At 46.5% G+C, this 20,951-nt stretch overlaps 1 protein-coding gene across 2 annotated transcripts in view; it reads right to left on the reverse strand.

Moving 5' to 3' along the window:
* The window catches only part of LOC129711769 (multiple epidermal growth factor-like domains protein 6), a 552,574-nt gene that overhangs the window by 32,419 nt on the left and 499,204 nt on the right, over positions 1–20,951 (reverse strand). For both annotated transcript variants that reach the window (XM_055659700.1, XM_055659701.1), the window contains 7 exons: positions 20,798–20,926; positions 20,495–20,623; positions 10,278–10,406; positions 8,360–8,488; positions 6,927–7,055; positions 4,142–4,270; positions 1,621–1,749 (listed from right to left, as the gene is read on the reverse strand). In XM_055659700.1, coding sequence (XP_055515675.1) covers positions 1,621–1,749; positions 4,142–4,270; positions 6,927–7,055; positions 8,360–8,488; positions 10,278–10,406; positions 20,495–20,623; positions 20,798–20,926 — 903 coding nt within the window. The remainder of the gene's footprint in view (positions 1–1,620; positions 1,750–4,141; positions 4,271–6,926; positions 7,056–8,359; positions 8,489–10,277; positions 10,407–20,494; positions 20,624–20,797; positions 20,927–20,951) is intronic.

Consider the following 20,951-nt stretch of genomic DNA (forward strand, 5'->3'; position numbering starts at 1 on the left):
TGAGGGGTAACTTTTTCACACAATGGGTAGTGGGTATATGGAATGAGCTGCTAAGGGGAGGTGGTTGAGGCAGGGACTATCACAACATTTAAGAAACATTTGGACAGGTACATGGATAGGACAGGTTTAGAGGGACATAGGCCAAGTGCGGGCAGGTGAGACAAGTTTACCCATCCCTTCTCTCCAGAGATGCTGCCTGTCCTGCTGAATTACTCCAGCATGTTGTGTCTATCTTCGGTGTAAACCAGCATCCGCAGTTCCTTCCTACACACTTGTGTAGATGGGACGTGTTGGCTGGTGTGGGCAAGCTGGGCTGAAGGGCCAGTTAGCCTGTATGACTTTATGACTTGTATGACTCCCAATGTTGCGGGAGTCCAGATCCAGGGGACACAGTCTAAGAATATAGGGAAGGCCATTTAAAACGTTTTCACCCAGAGAGTTGTGAATTTGTGGAATTCCCTGCCACAGAAGGCAGTAATGGCCGATTCACTGGATTAATTTAATAGAGAGTTAGATAGAGCTCTAGGGGCTAGCGGAATCAAGGGATATGGGGAGAAGGCAGGCACGGGTTATTGATTGTGGATGATCAGCAATGATCACAATGAATGGCGGTGCTGGCTCGAAAGGGCTGAATGGCCTCCTCCTGCACCTATTTTCTAAGTTTCTATGTTTCTAAGGTCCTGAGCACGTCCCATCGCAGAGATCAATATGTGGATGCAGGCTGCTCCTCCTGTGAGGTTGTGATGCCCTGCCAGAGAGCTCCAGTGCCGTTCCATCTCTTGGGCCTTTATAAAAACAAGCTGGCAGCTCTCCCACCGCCCTGGCCACCAATGCCCCTTCAATGTTACCAAATGCAGATGGAAAGGTTCATTGCATCTCAAAGTGATCGCATGAAATTGTTTCAATCACTGCCAGTCCCATTTTATATTATAATTGGAACCGACTAAACGCCTCTACTCTTTTAAATCTCTTTTCTACCTGTAGATCTAGCATCACTTTGAAGTGTTCTCATGATATTCTATTCACCTCTACCCCAGTGTGGACATTGGACTTTGTCTGTGGAACTAATGCGCTACAAAGCTGAGCAATATGTTCTGCACTCTGTATCTTCCCCTTTGCTCTACCGAGTCCAAGCCGACCAGTGCTCGCCCTGTACACTAGCGCTATCCTATACACTAGGCACCTTTTACAATTTTTCAGAAGCCAATTAACCTACAAACCTGCATGCCTTTGGAGTGTGGGGGAAATTGGAGCACCCAGAGAAAACCCACGTTGTCACAGGGAAAACAGACAAACTCTGTACAGACAACAACCGTAGTCAGGACCGAACCCGTGTCTCTGGTGCAGCTCCACCTCTATGGCACTGTGCTGCACCATGTTGCCAGATTGTATTTATGTCTAGTATTATCTGATCTGATATATCTAAAAGCAAAACTATTCACTGTACCTCTGTATATGTGACAATAACAAACTTAAACATGAAGTTAGCATTGTTAAATTGAGCCACAAAACATTCTCCAGCATTTATTTTCCAGATCCTGACATGATTTGATTTTAATTCCAATTTGCCAGCAGTTTCATGACGTGTGCAGTTGAGGTGGAAGTTGATGAGACACTTACTCTGTTCACAGCCGTTGCCTGTGAACCCTGGAGGACAGCCACATTCGCCCGTCACATGGTTACAGGGGACGCTGGGGGGACAGTTACATCGCTGCACACACCCATCGCCATAGTAACCTGGCCAGCAAGCTGGGGGAGAAGGTGTGGATTAGAATCAACAACAACTTCCATTAACAGTTTTAAATGGGGAGTGGGGAAGAGTACATGGATAGGACAGGTTTAGTGGGATATGGGCCAAACGCAGGCAGGTGGGACTAGTGCAGCTGGGACATGTTGGCCAGTGTGGGCAAGTTGGACCCAAAGGACTTGTTTCTGCACTCTACGACTCTATGACAATAAGAGCAGAGTTTTAGTACAAGATAAACAGTAAAAGGGTGGATAGGGTCGAAAATGTTTTGTGAATAGGTCTCATACCAGTGACCAATGATGGTACAATGTTACCCAAAGATATCTAGATATCCTTGGGATGTGGGAGGAAACCGGAGCACCCAGAGGAAACCCACGTGGTCTCAGGGAGAATGTGCCAACTCCGTACAGACAGCACCCAAGGTTAGGATTGACCCCAGGTCTCTAGCACTGTGGGACAACAGCTCTACCCACTACGTCACTGTGCTGCACTGTCATCTGATTAGAGGTGCAACGGTAGAGTTGCTGCCTCACAGCGCCAGAGACCCAGGTTTGATCCTGACGCTGTCTGTATGGAGTTTGTACATTCCCCCCGTGACCACGTGGGTTTTCTCCAGGTGCTCCGGTTTCCTCACACATCCCAAAGATGTGTAGGTTTGTAGGTTAATTGGCTTTGGTAAAAACTGTAAATCATCCCCAGTGTGTGTAGGATTGTGTCAGTCTATGGGGGTTGCTGGTTGGCATGGCCTTGATGGGCCGGTCAGAGGGCTTGTTTCCATGCTGGATCTCTAAACTAAACTAAACTGATATGATTTACAATAACTCGAATGGAAAACAAGACACAAAATGTGCATTTCAAATGTCAACTGTAAAACTGGAGGGAAATTAAAAGGGAATTGTGGTGAGTTGAGCGTTTAAGGACAGTTGCAGAAGCTGTGAACAACAAGTAGTCATGGATTGTCCCAGCATCTGTGGCCACACTGCAATTATCATACATCTGACTCACAGCTGGAGAGCTCTATCTTTCACTGGGGTTGCTGCCTTGCATTCTATGTGTAGCAAATAACTCCCTCTTACACTGGCACAGTGCAAACACAACAGAGATGAGACCTTCCCCATCATTACCATCAAAGCCACATGTTCAAGAATTTGCAGAAAAGATTTTGTTCAAAAGAAAAGATGACCCTAATTGTAGGTTGGTTGCACGGGACTGGTATTTTGAGAAATTACTTTGTCTCTATGTATTACTATATGTATTACTTCTGTAACTTTGGCTGATGGTTTTGGCTAACAGGACACCTCGGTACACATGACCATAAACTGAACTGAACTGGATGTTGATCCTAGTAGGAGAGCAGTGGAATGTGGAAGCCCCTCTCTCTGTCCCCTGTAGGAGTTTATTTACACTGAGCTACCCCGAACACTGAAGTGAACAAGGGATTTGGATTATGTTTTACAATATTAGGGATTTACTCTGATTTTGGAAACTCTAAATAACATGATTTTAACCACCAACGAGCGATTGTTGTACAGCCAAACCATAATAGTAAGGAATTTTATAGCGGTGAGACTTCGGAAAGAATGATTAGAGGAAGGGGAAGATTGTTGATGGTATTAAATGTCTGAGAAGTTTTATAAAAGGAACGCAGTAATTGAAACCAATGTTTGTGAAGCTAACGCAACTGCCTTCGTTCCCATGATCAGACTTCTTACCAAATCTGTAAACGCATGGATCCAAATTCCTACCGTTCCCCTCACTCCCATGAACTCATCCCCTCATCATCTCTCAATCCTGAACCACCCCCTTCAACTGACTCACATCCCTGCCTTCCTGCCTTGTCTCAGCCCCCTGACCCACACCGTCCCCGACCTCACCTCAGTCTCACTGACCCACCTGTCCACATTTCCCTCAATGGCCTGTCATTTCCCGATCCCATGACCCTAACTCTGTCCCATGTCTCCCGCCATTTCCTTCAAATTCCACTGACTCACCTGCTCGTCCCAACCCCTGATCCTACCTCCTCCTCTCCTGCTATTTCCCTCAATCTCTATGTCCTACCTTGATCCTACGATCTTATCACCCACTCATCCCTCTCATTCCCACTCCTGTATATCCACCATTTTCTGTACATTCCACTGACTCGCCATCAACCTCGATCCCAGCTCCTCATCTCCCCGTGGCTTTTCTCAATCTAACTTACTCCCCTCTCCATCATTTCCCTCTATCTCACTGCCCCACCTCTCCCTCAGTCCCACATCCATCATTCCCATCTCTCTGCGGCATTCCCGACGTTCTCCTCAAGGGTGACAATCGAGCTTTATTTCACTAACAAATTACAATTGCCCGGCCGACTTTGACCGTGGGAAGCACGAGGTCACGGTGACCATCACTGACCTTTCTCGCAGTGTCTTCCTCGCCATCCCTTGGCGCACAGACACATGCCCGTCACGTGGTGACACGAGGACCCGTGGTTGCAATCGCAATGCTCTTCACAGCGATCTCCGTACAGTCCCACGTGGCAAGCTGTCACACAGGTGCTAGGGTCAGACTGTAATTCCAACAACACACTGACAGAGGCTGTGGGGGAACCCAACACTGCTGTTCCACCCCCCCGACGCCCAACATCAAACTCAGCAAAATCATCCATTACCAGACACAGAGTGCTGGAGTAACTGGGCCGTCTGGGGCAGCATCCGTGGAGAACATGGATAGGTGACGTTTCACAGAGTGCTGGAGTAATTGGGCAGTCCAGGCAGCATCCGTGGAGAACATGGATAGGTGACGTTTTGGGTTAAGACCCTTCTTCTTGACCTGAAACGTCACCTATCCATGTTCTCCAGGGATGTTGGCTGATCTGCTGATTTACTCCAGCACTTTGTGTACTTTTGTGTATTAACCAGCATCTGCGGTTCTTTATAACAAAATAAACCATAATCTAGTTATGGAAATATATGGGCTGTGGGAAGTAAATAACATGGGATGCAGTTAAGGGGAAGCTAAATAAGGAGGGAAAGGATGTGCTGATGGAGAAAATGGAATGAGGGAAAGTTCATGTGACACATTCATGGAGTTACTGGGCTGAATTGTCTTGTCTTGAAGGGTCTTGACCCGAAACATCACCCATCCCTTCTCTCCAGAGATGCTGCCTGTCCCGCTGCGTTACTGCAGCTTTTGTGTCGATCTTAGGTTTAAACCAGCATCTGCAGTTCCTTGTCACACATGTCTTGTCTTGTGCATCATTTCTAAACAGTTTGCCCTTTATAATTTGGGGCAAAAGGTGAAAAAAAAAAAAGAGGTGGGAGGAAATAAATTGGAGGGTCTGTAATCAGGTGGGAAGCAGGTGGGCGACAAGAGATAGGTATGTTACAAAACCTACCTGAATCGTCATTGAGAATCTGTCCCAACCCCGTGTGTGTGATTTTGGCGCTGTTTAGAGGGGGCGGGTTTAAAACACGATTTTTACTAGGCTGTTGCAATCGAAAATGTTCAGCCTAGTAAATCATTAACGGAAAATCACTGAAAGACCCCGTCGCAAAAGGTATTATTAGTTTTTATGGCCTTGTATAATAGTTATAGTAGTTTAAAAATCACTCTCTAAACCCACGACCTCTCGCAGCCCCAGAGTTTTATAAAGCAAACAATTAAAGGTATGTACCTTATTTTTACATTAAAAGGGGCTTCTTAAGAACCCTGTATATAAAGTTTTCTATAGCGAATAGTACATTTTGGGCTCTTTATATCCCGCAGTATTTTTCTGGGCATTTGAGGGCACAAATCCACTGCAATGTGAACGTTCTAAACCAGCGCGTTCACAGGATCCCACTAGAAAGCCGATTTTAATTGACTTTAATTTACAGCAATTGAACACTAAATTCCTTCCATTTGGCCTATAAATTGATGTAAATGAGATTTAAAAATCATGTTTTATTGTGAATTATTTGTGAATATTATTTGGACACTTAGGCTATTTAAAAATGTTAATAATTTATTAAGAAATGGATAGATGTTTAGATCTAGTAATTGAAGTTTGAAATTAGCTACAATTGGGTAACTAACTAATTATATGCTTTAATTTCAGGTCCTCCAAGTAAGATTATTTTATATTTGTTTCAGAATGGTTCAATCTATGATAACTGAAAATTTCATTCAGTTCTCTTAATTTTTAAGAAGGTTATGGGCTTTTGACTGTCCTCGATCATAGCTTTTTTGTTATGTCCATAGAAAATCAATAGGGAACAAGATGCTAATTTCCGAGTGTGAAAATGGCCATAACGTTTTTATTACTTGAGATATGAAAGTGAATTAGGTGTCAAATTAAACTTATTGTCATGCTTTATCTGATGGGATAAATTGCAGACTTGATTTTTTAAATCTCAAAATTTTGTAACATTGCTACAAGAGACTGGGGAAATAGACCAGCGGGCAATGGATCAGTCTGGATGAAGTGCAAGTGCAAAATAAATACTTGACATAACTGAGAAAGATGGAGGTGCAGAGCTTCTGTTCTGTAGTCAGGGTGAGATTTTATTCCAGATTTCAGCGGATGTAGCAGGTTGCTTTGGGATTGCTGATTGACATTCATCTGTGTCTCCTGTCCCAGCAATGAGATCTGACCAAGGCTTTACAATCTCGGCTTGGATAGGATGGATGGATGCAGAAAAACTGCTTCTGTTTGTGAACAAGTTTACTTTAGCTAAGAGATACAGTGCGGAAACAGGCACTTCGGCCCACCGAGTCCGCGCTGACCAGCGATCCACGTACATTAACACTATCCTACGCATGTTAGGGCCAATTTACACTTATGCCAAGCCAATTAACCTACAAACCTGTATGTCCTTGGAGTGTGGGAGGAAACTGAAAATCTTGGAGAAAACCCACGCAGGTCACGGGGAGAATGTACAAACTCCGTACAGACAGCGCCCGTAGTCAGGATCGAACCCGGGTCTCTGGCATAGTCCGGTTCTCTGGCACTGTAAGGCAGCATCTCTACCACTGCGCCACCGTGCTGCCCAAGTGGATTGAATTTCGGAGTAATCTCATTGAAGAGAGAGTGCTGAGAACTGTTCCAGAAGAAGATACCCAACACTACCTTCTGGCAATTACAAATGAGCTGCACATCTCAGCCTTGCAACGGCACCCAGTCCCAGTAATGAATGAACGGGAAGCAGATGGTACTCACGGGTTTGGCACCTTGCTCCCATCCATCCAGGGCGGCAGGAGCACTGGCCACTCTGCCGGTCACATTGCCCCTCGTTCAGGCAGTCACACTGCTGCTGGCAATCCACGCCGTACCTCCCAGATGCACACTCTGTCAGAATGAAGGGCAACTTACTGTAAACCAAAGCTCTAAGATCTTTGCTGTAAACCAATCAACCCGTTAGACTCTGGTGCCTCACGATAAACCAAACTTTCTAAAACAGAACTCAAACCAAGTCCTGGACCCATGCCCTGATCTACCTGGACATCAATTAATTCTGGGTTGGTTTGGTTGGGGCACTCGTACTAATCAAGAATCCATCAATCTCTGCCTAAAAGATATCTATTGACTTGGCCTCTACAACCTGTTCAGGAGCTTCAGAGCTTTTTCAATTCTCCTTCCCATTCCCACACAGACCTTTCTGTCCTCGGTCTCCTCTATTGTCAGAGTGAGGTGAAAGAGAAACTGGAGGAACAGCATCTTATGTTTCACTTGGGCAGTTTACAGCCCAGTGGTATGACTATTGATTCTCTAACTTCAAGTAATCCCAACATTCCCTCTCTCTCCATCTCGCCCCCACCCAAGTCGCACTAGCTTCTCATTTCCACCCAGCAAATAAATAACTAACGATGGCCAGTTTCCTTTATCGTTGTTACGTTTTTGCGTATCTTTCATTCATTGTTCTTTATCTCTCTACATCATTGTCTATATCTCTCGTTTCCCTTTCCCCTAACTAGTCTCAAAAAGGGTCTCGACCCAAAACGTCTCCCATTCCTTCTCTCCAGAGATGCTGCCCGTCCTGGTGAGTTACTCCAGCATTCTGTGTCTATCTTCGGTTTAAACCAGCATCTGCAGTTCCTGCTGACACTATTATTCTTCTCCATGTGTTTGGTTATCGTATCCTTCGTGATAGATTCCAGCACTTTCCCCATCACTGATATTGGAGCCAAGAAGGCTGGCTCCTTCGTGAGGGCAGAGTTGGATTCATTGGAGGTGGGTCTTGGAGGGGAGTATGCTCCTCAAACTGCGGAGCATCCTGGACAATACAGCTCACCCCCTCCGTGACACACTGGTCAACCTGAGGAGCATCTTCAGCAACAGACTGGTTCCACCAAGTTGCAGGACAGAACCCCACAGGAGATCCTTCTTCCCAGTGGCAATCAAAATGTACAACTCCTTCCCCCCCCCCCCCCCTGTCGAGGGGTAGACTGACCCCCCCCCCCCCCCCCCCCCAATCTTTGCACAACCCAATCCTTTCCACCCGTCACTTTAATTTCATGTTTCATGTATTTTGTGTTTTAATAACTGTTGACAGATCAATTTCCCTCCTGGGATAAATAACGGTCTATCGTATCGTATCATAAGAAGGATTGGTGCAGCATGGATCAGCAGAGCCAGCTTGTTTGTGGACTTACCCAGCTCACAGGCCACTCCAGTCCACCCTATGGGACAGGTACAGTGGCCGGTCACGTGATCACACCATCCACCATTTTGACAGATGCATCTCTGCAAACAACGGGTGCCGTGGGAACCAGGCGAGCATGCTGGGAAATTTAAATAACAGCGTTAAGATGCAGTCTTTGTACTTGATTTAAAAGTGGTGCACGTCACAAAACCCATGGACATGCTGGGCTGGAGAATATTAAGTAGCTACAACACGGCATCAAATTGTTCTGCAACATGTGATTAACTAACATAAGTTACAGTTGACATCATCCACGGGCAAAATCGGGCAAATCTGAACTATACATAAAAAACACAGGAACGTGTTGCTGGCCACGCAGTAGCTGGGTAGAAAGAACATTTTGACTCGAGACTTTATCTCTGTCTCTCTCTCCGCAGACTCTGCCTGACCTGTTGAGTGTTTCCAGCAATTTCTGTTCTTGTTTTATAACTGAGTTTTAGTTTAGTGATATGGTGCAGAAACAGGCCCTTCGTCCCACTGAGTCCACACCCCGGACACAATAAGGACAATTTTACGACTTACGGAAGCCAAATTACCTACAAACCTACATCTTTGGAGTGTGGGAGGAAACCGGAGCACCCGGAGAAAACCCACGCGGTCACAGAGAAAACATATAAACTCTGTATAGACAGCACCCATATTCTGGATGAAAGGCGGGTGTGTGGCGCTGTAAGCCAGCAACTCTACCGCTGTGGTTCATTGCATATATTGCACAGTGCTGCATTACGCAGAGCAGGAGAGGAACAAGCAAAGTGGGAGGAAAATTGTCTTCAAGTTATGATGATAGAGACAGTGAGACATGAGAGGGGGAGGGAGGGAGGGGGGGGGGGGGGGGGGGGGAGAGAGAGAGAGAGAGAGAGGGAGAGAGGGAGGGGAGAAGGGTTTGAGATGAGGAGAGAGACAAGAGAGAGAGTGTGGAAAGAGGAGGTAAAGAGAGTGAGGGAGAGAGGTGGAGAGAGAGAGGAGAGAGAGAGAGATGGGAGAAAAGACAGGGTGTGGAAGAGAGTTTGTATGAAGGAGAGATAGAGACAAAAAGAAGATAGATAGCAAGCAAAGAGGGGGATTGGGGAAAGGTGGAGATAAAGGAAGTAAAGAGAGTGTATGTGCAGAAGGAGGTGGAGGGATACAGGGATAGAGAGAGGTGAATACGGGAGTGATAGGGGAAAGAGAAGAGTGAGTCTGAGCAATGGATTTGTTATCATTGAGATAAGAGGATTAGGATAGGTTGGTTTGGGAATGAGTATCACCTCCCAAAAACCCGGAAGCTGGAGGGCAGAGCAGCCCAATTGAAGGTTCAAAGTTGGGTTCATATTTATGGGGACATGGGGTAGAGTGAAATAGGTTAAGCAGAATATTTGCCAATAGATACATAAACAGATGTGCAGCAACTGGATGAAAGGCAATAAAGTTCAGTCAGTCCTGCTCCTTTGTTCACCCGTGGTCGGGGCCATGAACTCTCCGTAGTCGCCGCTACGGACGGCCCGATTATTGTCCCCATTCCCTCAACCTTCTTCAGCACTGTCTTCAGGATGCAGGGGGGGCATCGATAAAGACCATAGATGATGCTGCTGTTATTATGCCAAGAACAAAGGAGGAGTCGGCAGGGGAGGGGGGGGGGGGGGGGGGAAAACACAGGAGGAACCAGCATGGGATACTTTATATCTTTGTCAGCGCCCTTTATGTAGCACCTCTTTGCATACCTTGGGTTGCCAAAACAAAGAATCTCACTGTGACTTGTCACATGTGACAATAAGGTCCCATTCATGCATTCATTCATTCATTCATTGCGATCTGCCAGTGGGACTGTGGCGGGCATGCAGGTGAGCGGGTGGGCGGGACGGGACGGGACGGGACGGGACGGGACGTACCTGTCTGACACTGTTCTCCTGTCCAGCCCGGACCACAGTGGCAGCGGCCCGTCACGTGATCACAGCTGGCACCGTTGTTGCACTCACAAGACTGGCTGCAATTCTCCCCGAAGGTCAGTCCTGGACATGCTGCACACAAGGGGACAGGGTGGTCAGTGTCACAGAGCCCACATCTCCCCTCACAAGTTCACGTTATTGGAGCAGAATTAGGCCAGATATTTGCCTCTTAATCCCATTTTCCAGTCTTCTCCCCATATCCCTTGACACCCGTTATAATCAAGAATTTGTCTATCTCTGCCTTAAAAATATCCACTGACTTGGCCTCCACAGCCCTGCGTGGCAATGAATTCCACGGATTAACTACCCTCAGAATAAAGACGTTCCCCCTCACCTCCTTTCTAAAAGACCACCATTTAATTCTGAGGCTATCACCTCTGGTCCCAGACTCCCAGTCATGGAAACATTTTTCCATGTCTAACTATGCCTTTCATTATTATGTAAGTTGCAATGAAGTCCCCCATCAACCGTCTAAACTCCAACAAGTAGACGGCCAGACGCTATCAGGCGCTCATCATATGTTAACCCACTCATTCCTGGAATCATTCTTGTAAACCTCCTCTGGACCCTCTCCAGAGTCAGCACATCCTTCCTCAGATATGGTCACCTGAAATTTGATCACAGTACGCCAAATGCATCCTGACCAACGCCTTATAGAGCCTCAGCATTACATCTCAGTTTTTGTATTCCAGGTCCCTTGATGTAAATGCTAGCATTGAGTTTGCCTTCCTTACTACTGATTCGACTTGTGCTGCATGCTACAATCTTGGCAATGACAGCTGGAGCACTGTAAGGACTTTACATGACCACAACACTTCAGCAAATAGAATGCCACGCTGCCGAGATAAAACAGTCAAAGCAACATGTTTTTAAGGAGCATCTTAAAAGAGGCAAGAGAGGTTTGGAGAGAGGATCCCAGAGCTGAGGGCCCTGTGAGCTGAGGGTGTGGCTCCAGTTGTGAAACAATTAAAATTGGATATAAACACAATTATAATAGTAGGTAAAATGGTATAGCAGTTGGTGTTACTAGAATGGTAGCAATTCATAGAAAGTGTGATCCAATTCCATCAGAGCAACCTGAAAATGTGAACTTAGCTTTAAATACATGGAAATAAAAAGTGGTATTAGTAAAATTAACTATGAAGCTGTTTCCAGTCAAAATATCTGCAGCTTAGGAAGGAAACTAGCTTGTTCTTTCCCAAATTGCAGGGCCTAATGGCCTCCTCCTGCATCTATTTTCTATATTTAACCAGGACTTTACTGTGACTCCAGTCGCTGACGCCCAGCTGTGGGAATTGTCTGACAAGTGTCTGTCACATTTCCATGCCAACACAAGTCTCTTGATCCATCACCAGGTTTTGGGAAGATAAGACACAAAGTACTGGAGTAACCTAGCGGGCAGCATCGCCGGTGACTCATACATGTCAAATATAGAGTTTCCCAAGAAAGACTGCTCCTAATTAATTCTCCCACATCTCCAGAGATGCTGCCTGACCCACTGAGTTACTCCAGCACTTTATGTCCATCTCTGGTATAAACCAGCATCTGCACTTCCTTTCCACACTCCAGTTTTTGGGAAGTGTTCAGGCAGGGCCAGTATGTGAGGTCAGGAATCATGATTGGGACGGCATTCCCAGTGAAGAGCTCGCAAGCAATTCATCGCCTGGGTATATTTACATCCAACACACATGGAATGGCAGCAGTAGGGAGAAGGAACTGCAGATGCTGGTTTACACCGAAGATAGACTAACTCAGTAGAACAGGCAACTTCTCTGTAAACTGGTCTGAAGAAGGGTCTCAACCCAAAACGTCATCCATTCCTTCTCTCCAGAAATGTCGCCTGTCTTACTGAGTTACACTGGCATTTTGAGTCTATATTCAGCAAAAACTGGAAGACAGATGGAGATGGTCAGAGAGTCTAATCTGTGAGTAGTCGCCATCTGTCAACTTGTTCACCATTAGCAGCATGTAACAGGCAAGTCGAGGACCTGCGATATGGGCATGGAATAACTAGCACAGTGATCTAAAACTGGAACACGAAAGGATGATGGACAAACTTAATATTTACAAAAAATCATAAACAGTATGTGGACAGTCCAACTCGAGGAGGGGCCATACTGGACCTTGCATTGGACAATATGGCCAGATGACTGGTATTGCAGGGTAAGGGTATTTAGGGAACAGTGAGCACAACACCATATGTTTTAGAATAGACACAAAGTGCTGGATAACTCAGTGGGACAGGCAGCATCACTGGAGACAAAGGATGGGTGGCGTTTAGGGTCGAATGTCACCCATCCCTTTTCTCCAAAGATGTTACCTGACCCACTGAGTTACTCCAGCATTTTGTGTCTATCGTTGGCATAAACCAGCATCTGCAGTTCCTTTCCACGCCTATTCATAGGTTTGAAGTATATTATGAATAAGGAGGAAGGTACTCATTTGGGGCACGGCAGATTGCAGCATTATTAGGGAGGAGCTAGGGAGTAAATGGGAATAGTTGATCTTGAGTATGTCCACATCTGACATGTGGGGGTGTTTAAAGGCCAGTTGATCAGAGTTCAGGGCCAGCATGTTCCAGTAAGTAGGGAAGATGATGATGGCAAGCTATGGGGAACCTTGGATGACCAAATATATTGTAAATTTGGTCTAAAACAGAAAGGAAGGGTGTGTAAGTTTCAGAAAGATGAAATCAGACAGGGCCTTTGAGGGTTATAAAGCAAGCAAGAAATAACTCAAGCGGACAATTAGAAACATAGAAACATAGAAAATAGGTGCAGGAGGAGGCCATCGGCACTACGAGCCAGCACCGCCGTTCATTGTGATCATGGCTGATCATCCCCTATCAATAACCCGTGCCTGCCTTCTCCCCATATCCCTTTATTCCACTAGCCCCTAGAGCTCTATCTAACTCTCTCTTAAATCCATCCAGTGACTTGGCCTCCATTGCCCTCTGTGGCAGGGAATTCCGCAAATTCACAGCTCTCTGGGTGAAAACGTTTTTTTCTCACCTCAGTCTTAAATGGCCTCCCCTTTATTCTAGGACTGTGTGTGGCCTCCGGTTCTGGACTTGTTTAACATTGGGAACATTTTTCCTGCCTCTAGCTTGTCCAGTCCTTTTATAATTGTATATGTTTCCATAAGATCCCCCCTCATTATTCTAAACTCCAGTGAATACAAACCTAGTCTTTTCAATCTTTCCTCATATGACAGTCCCGCCATCCCAGGGATCAATCCGTATAGGAGTAAAGAAGGGCCAAAAGGGGCCAAGAAATTTCATTGGTGCGTCAGTTAAAAGAAAATCTCAAGGCTTTCTATCAGTATTTGAAAAACTACAGGGTAACCAGGGAGAAGGTCGACTGCTCATGGACAAAGAACATAAGATCATAAGCGATAGGAGTAGAGTTCGGCCATTCGGCCCATCAAGTCTATTGCGCCATTCAATCATGGCTGATCTATCTTTCCCTCCTAACCGCCTTCTCCTGCCTTCTCCTGCCTTCTCCCCATAACCTCTGACACCCGCACTAATCAAGAATAGCAGGATTAAACGAGTACTTACCAGTATGAAGTTTGATCTGTATTTTATGAGGAGTTACGGTGAGGTATTACGTGAAGAACCCAGCTCCACTGCGCATGCGGCATACTTCGAAGCAGTGGTGTGAAATCACAGGATAGACACAATATTTGAAGTAAGATAGTAAAGATCACGAGACATCAGTTTATTAGTTTGATCTATATAATGAGGGTGGGAGCGGCGGGCACGTAATACCTCACCGTAACTCCTCATAAAATACAGATCAAACTTCATACTGGTAAGTACTCGTTTAATCCTACTATTTTACTTCGGAGTCACGTGAGTGATTCCGTGAAGACTTCGAAGGTCTGTGATTTCAAACCGTGTAACAGTTTTTATTTCACTCACTGCCGAAGTTTATGAGGGAGGAAGTGTTATCGTAATCAACCAGTGGATCTGCTTTCAAAACAAACAGAAAGGTATTTGTTAACAATAACAACATAAAGAGCTCCTCTGAGCTTAAATTAATATTGCAGTTTGTAATATTCTCCTGCAATTAAATCAGGTTTATCAACGGTTTATAATAAAAAATGTTCTGAACGCCGTTCCCTTGACCATTCTGCTGTATTGAAAATGTGGTCAACCGGGATGTCCATTCGTTCAGCCGCTGATACCAATGCTGCCCTAGTGGAATGGGATTAAATGTATTATTATCTATTCCGGCAGCTTTCAGTACCTGTTTGAGCCACCTTGGAGTGGTTTGGCTCGTACCCCGTCTTGGGTTACTGTGGTTGACCCATAGGCTTTCCTCTCCCTTTAAGATTGTGGGTTGTGTCTATATATAGTAGTAGATGGGTCACCACACTCAACCTGGACTCTGGTGGGTAGGCCCGGAATCCCACCAGTGAATTGGGCGTTCCTGGTCCATATAGCCATATAACGACTACAGCACGGAAAACACAGGCGATCTCGACCCTACTAGTTTGTGCCGAACTCATAATCTCGCCTAGTCCCATATACCTGCGAGTTAGATTTTACCAGACCTAAATATGAACGTGATGCGTCTGGGGTAATCACGATGTTATCCAGTCTAGTTTATGGAGTGACCGGACTCTGTGAGCGTGTACGAGAGCCATAAGCATGAGCGTTTTTTAAAACATAGATTAAGCAAGTTGAGGGATCTGGCTGGTGCCATTCTCTGAGATATGTCAATATCACACCAATATCCCATACATGGGTATATACCTGGGTGTTTGGGGCTTATATTATAGTTGCCCTTCATAAGTTTACCTTCAGTGGATGGGATCCCATGCTCTGCTGTCATGCTGTTTTAGATAAGCAGATAAGGCGCTTCATGCTGTATTTACGGCATTGTAACTCACCTTTTGGTCATGGTGTAGATGTTCCAGGAACTCCAATACGTCAGTGGTTGAATAGTTCGGTATGTTGTCCCTGCGTCGTGGCAGTATTTTACCCATGTTAGCTTTTACTGACTGTTCGCAGGGATGCCGACATGGTGGTCCCTTGGATAATCCCAGTCCTTGGTAAGGTCTATTGAAACCCTGCACCCAGGAGTTTGATGTTTCCCTGGCATGGGTGGCTTGTGCCTGATACTGGGTTGAGTCAGCAACCATGGTCCACTAGGGAAATCCATAGGTGACTCGCCCACCGTGTCGTGATGAACTGGGAACCATGGCTGTGTAGGCCGGTCGGGCACGTTCAATATCTCGGAGACAGATCCCATCTGTATTGCGAAGTGCCCGTCTGATGAGGCAGAAGGGAGGAAGGCAAAGCAGAAATTCCCCCTTCCAGCGTGTAGGCATCTATCGCTGCTGCCTCTAATCTGGTTCCTAAGTCACATACATAGGTTACTGGTGATTCCTTCTTGTGCAACCAAATTGATATCTGGCTTTCAAACTGCTTAATACCTTTAGCAGATATTTTGGGTTTAACATCTATTCAATGTAATCATAAATTTTACCCCGTGACCTGGTGTCTCTCACTGTGTTCTAGCTTCCTAGGACATAGGCAGCTGATAGTTAAAATGTCTTTTGACACACCATTGCCAGATTTGTTTGACCAATTTGATGCACAACAATGATTATTATGCTCCCCATATGGTTGATATAAGCCACCACCATAGTATTATCAATCCGTAACCACATATGTACATGCTGCATTTGAAATGCATATGCTTTTTAGCCCAATAGGCGCTCACCAATCCCAAGTAGTTGATGCCCGGTATGTGTAGTAACGATGTTTGTGAATTGGTCCATCTGTTACCTGTGCTGGATATGGAGTTTAGTTGCTCCCCAGCCTAAAGTATTGGCATCGGTTTTTAATAACCAAATTGGGATTGGTGATGATAATAGGGCTGAAAACTATGCCAAATAGATGTCTACCCACCACCTTAGTTGTGATATAGCTTCAGTGGGTACATTCATGATTTGATTATAGTGACCCAAGTACCTTGGCAAAGTAACAGTCATATGGACGGAATTATTATTGAAGCCCAGATAATCCTTGGTAGTTAACGCTTCAATTCTGGTTTATCTGGGCGTGGGATAAACCTCAGAGCTTTAGGGAGCTGTTTCGTAGCTAGAACTGCTGCCACAGCTAATTCCTTTGTTTCCCCTAATATGAGGATATCATCCAATATATGCCATGATTATGCTTGTTTTCTTAATATTTTCATGGCCGTTTTAATATTTAATAGTTTAGGGCTGAGGTTAGGCCATAGGGACTGCTCTATGCTCCCATGGTTGCCCTAACCGGGATATCCATTATCCAGGTAAAATTTTTAGGTATCTATAATGATCCTAGTGTATGGGTATAAGATAGTTAGCATCTTCCATATCAATGCTCCCCTTAGGTATCCTTGGGAGATCAGATGTCTGGCAGTGACAAAAACCCATCTCCATCTTAACGTGTATATATACTCAACAGATTTATTTAGTGATATTAGATCAATGATGATGCTACATTCACCATCTTTTGTAGTTTCCAATGGTTCATGTTTACTCCCATGATCCGTTTAGTAATGAGCCTTCCTAGTTCAGCTTGACCTTCTCACTTCTCTTTTCTTAGAGGGAGAAAGTGCCCTTTGGGCGCATTGCTGAACTGGCGGTAATATGCCCAATTTGAATTCGTTTTTATCCTCTAATACTGTTGAGTATATTTTAGTTATTTGTGACAGCATCCCATGCTTATTAACAAGTGTAAATGCCCCCCCCCCCGCAGTTAGTAGAACACCCTTGTTTAGTGTAAACTGGGAGGAACCAGACTACCTACCTCCATGTTTGTTGTTTTTTCATGAAGGCCTAGTTTGCTGGTATGCTGGTGCTGTCGGTGGGGCGGCGCATCTTCCCACGGCTCCGCTCTGGGCCCCGTCTAAAAAGAACTTTGGGGGTAATGTGAAGCGGTCGCCAGGCTTTCACCAGTCCTTGTTTGATATTGCTGGTGGATGCCGAGGGGTGCTGCCAGCTGGGTGTTGGATGCGATGTCCTGCTCGTTCCATGGCCTGCCTTCATGAGGCGCACAGGTTTAGCTGCCTCTCTTCCCGCAGCAGCGGTTTGCATAGCCCCATATATTTGGGGTTGCGGGCAGGTCTATATGCACCATTGTTCAGTCGAGTATCCCAAATTTGGGAACATCTTAGGCGTCAGCACCCTGGTAGTGCAATGGGATAGTCTCATCCTGGGAGAGTATGATCCGTGGAAAAAACGAGCAAAGGCGGTAACATCTTGACCCTTCTGTTAGGAGCTTCAGAATTCGCTGCTTGTCTGCGAGTCTGCTGACCCAGCTGCCTGCGGATTTGCCTCTAGAAAGGCCTGCTCCTGCAGGGCTTTGTTGGGAAGATGGTCGCGTGGAGGAGCCATGTAGTGGCCCACGACACCCAGTAGCTCTTCCTGATCCTGCTCCCCTGGCATACTGCTGTTCTCGTCCGCCTGCCCAGCGTTTAAGCCAGCCCAGCCCTGGCCTCCTTAGCTAGCCTCAAAAGAGGGAGCAAAAGGGTGTGCTATAAATTGGAGGAGGCATAGCTCAAACTCCGCTGTTGCATCAATCCCTCGTCAAGGGAGATGGCTAGTGCAATAGCACTGGGGTAGGAGTCAGCTCCCTTGGCATTCAGCCAGTGCCCCTTTTTTCCCTGGAGGTGAATTCCATGACCTCCTCTGGCTTGGGGAGACAGACATACTTATTTTTGCTGTCTCCAACCTGTTCCAGTTTTGGAGGAAGTTGGCTCCTGTAGAACCTGTTAAATTGGGAAGATTTTTCTCTTACCTGTATGTAGAGGCTGCCTGCCGTTTTTCAGGCGGCATTGTGGCGGTTCCCGGGCGGCGATTCTCCTTGTCAGGAGTCTGCAGGGCTGCCGGTCGGGTTTTTAAAACTTCCCGCCGGTCCGCTGCTGTTACCAAACAGCTGTTCAGCGGACCGGCATCAGCGCAGCTCCCTGCAGCGGTCCGCAGCGTTTGCGGTCCGGGTAGCGCCTTTTCCCCCTCCACTGTCGGCTCCACGCTGGAGTCGAAACGGGGGCCGCTCACCATGCCTCTCTACTTTGCTCCCCCTGGAGCAAAAAACCACAAGGCCCGATTAAGGTAAGTACTTACCTCTCGTCCTTGGATGCGGGAGCGCCCGACTCCCGCTGGCCGCGTTCTGCACAGCTGTGCGATTATGCCGCATGCGCAGTGGAGCTGGGTTCTTCACGGAATCACTCACGTGACTCCGAAGTAAAATCAATCTACCTCTGCCTTAAATATATCCACTGACTTGGCATCTGCAGCCTTCTGTGGCAACGAATTCCACAGATTCACCACCCTTTGACTAAAGAAATCCCTCCTCATCTCCTTCCCAAAAGAAAGTCCTTTAATTCTGAGGCTATGACCTCTAGTCTTAGATTCTCCCACTAGTGGAAACATCCTCTCTACATCCACTCTATCCAAGCCTTTCACTATTCTGTACGTTTCAATAAGTTCCCACACATTCTTCTAAACCCCAGTGAATATAGGCCCATTGCCGTCAAAGGCTCATCATATGTTAACCCACTCATTCCCGGAATCATTCTTGTAAACCTCCTCTGGACTCTCCCCAGAGCCAGCACATCCTTCCTCAGATATGGTGCCCAAAATTGCTCACAATATTACAAATGTGGCCTTACCAGCGCGTTATAGAGCCTCAGCATTACACCCCTGTTTTTGTATGCAAACCCTCTAGAAATTAGTCTGCAAAGGACACTACATTTGGTGGAACTGCGGACAGTGAGGAAGGTGATCAATGTATGCAGTGGGATATAGATCACGTACAGAAATGGGTGGAGAATTGGCAGGTGGAGTTTGGTCCATACAAGTGTGAGGTACTACACTGGGAGAAAGAATATAGTTAATGGCAGCATTGATGTCCAATGGGATCTTGGGGTCCAGGCCCATGGTCCCCTAATAGTGGTAACACAAATAGATAGAATGGTTAGGAAAGCGTATGATATGCTCTCCTTCATCAGTCGGGGCTTCGAGTATAAGAAAGTCATGTTGCTGCATTATTGAACAAAATGTGTGTAGCAAATGCTGGTTTATACCAAAGATAGACATAAAATGCTGGAGTAACTCAGTGGGGCAGGCGGCATCTGTGGAGAAAAGGAATGGGTGACTTTTTGTGTCAGGACCCTTCTTCAGACTGAGTCAGGGGAGATGGGCCTCAGTCTGAAGAAGGGTCTCGACCCGAAACGTCACCTATTACTTTTCTCCAGAGATGCTGCCTGACCTGCTGAGTTACTCTGGCTTTTGTGTTTTATTGGACTTTTGATAGGCCACATTCGGAGTATTGGGAGCAGTTCTGGTCTCCCTGGATTTACAGGAAGGATGTAGCGGCTTTGCACTGGGTACAGGAGGTTTACCAGAACGTTGCCTGGAATACAGGGGATTAGCCATAAGGAGAGGCTGGGCAAACTTGGATTGTTTTCTCTAGAGGTTCAGAGGCTGAGGGGATATGCGGGGATTGGAGGGATATGGATCTCATGGAGACTGAGAAGTTTAACATGAATCTTGGTGGGCACAGACATTGTGGGTCAAAGGGCCTGATCCTGTGCAGTACTGTTGTAAGTGTACTGCAGTATACAGAGTGTCTCTGACAGAAGACAAAAACATTCAGAAACACGAACAGAAACTCTGGCTAAGTTTGCAATCACATTGTGATAACTGGCACAGCACAAGCAAATGTGAAGTGGTGACATAACAGTTTACTGTTGGATATCTCCAAAGGAAAGTGTGATCTGAAGCCATAACAGCAGGAAGCAGTTTCATGCACAGGCATATGTGTCCTTGGCAATATTCCAAACAGTGAACAAATGAGGATTGCATTAGATTAGCCACAAGCCACAGTGAGATGCTTTGTCCTGCATACCTAGGCATACAAACAGTCACCACGTAAAGGGCAGCAACAAAGTTTCAAAGTACCGCTTTGTTGCCCCAATGCCCCCCCCCCCCCATTGTTCTTAATGCCTCCCACCCCCCCTCCGCCCGGTCCCCCTTAGTTCTCGGCAACCCCCCTACACAGGGTCCCCCGCCCTTGTTCTCGGCGGGCCCCCCACGCTGGATTCCCCCCTCTGTTGTCGACGGCCCTCCACTCCGTGTCACCCTATAGAACGTGAACTTACATTGATTGCAGCTCAGTCCAATCCAGCCAGACGTGCAGGAGCAGGAGCCTGACACGTGGTCACAGAGGGCACCATTCTGGCAGCCACACACCTGCCGGCACTCCACGCCATGAAAGCCATGCGGACACGCTGTGGAGGAAGTACATGCACACATGTGAGCACACATTCACAAGCACACTGTCCGCACAATGTGTCATGGTCATTTCACTGAGCTGACACATGGCGATGTATATTGCTGGGGCTGCTACCCTGCAAGGCAAGGTGCGTTTCCTTGTATGTCCCCCTCCCGTGTGGACCACCTACCTCGCTCACAGAAAGTTCCCAGCCAGCCTGCGGTACAGTGACAGGCCCCGCTCACGTGATCGCAGGCTGCATCGTTCTCACAGTGACATCGGTGCCGGCAGCCTGGTCCATACGTACCTCCAGGGCACTCTGCAATGAGAGGGAGACAGCTGAG

The sequence above is a fragment of the Leucoraja erinacea genome, chromosome 30 (genome assembly GCF_028641065.1).
Source record: "Leucoraja erinacea ecotype New England chromosome 30, Leri_hhj_1, whole genome shotgun sequence".
NCBI lineage: Eukaryota > Metazoa > Chordata > Chondrichthyes > Rajiformes > Rajidae > Leucoraja > Leucoraja erinaceus.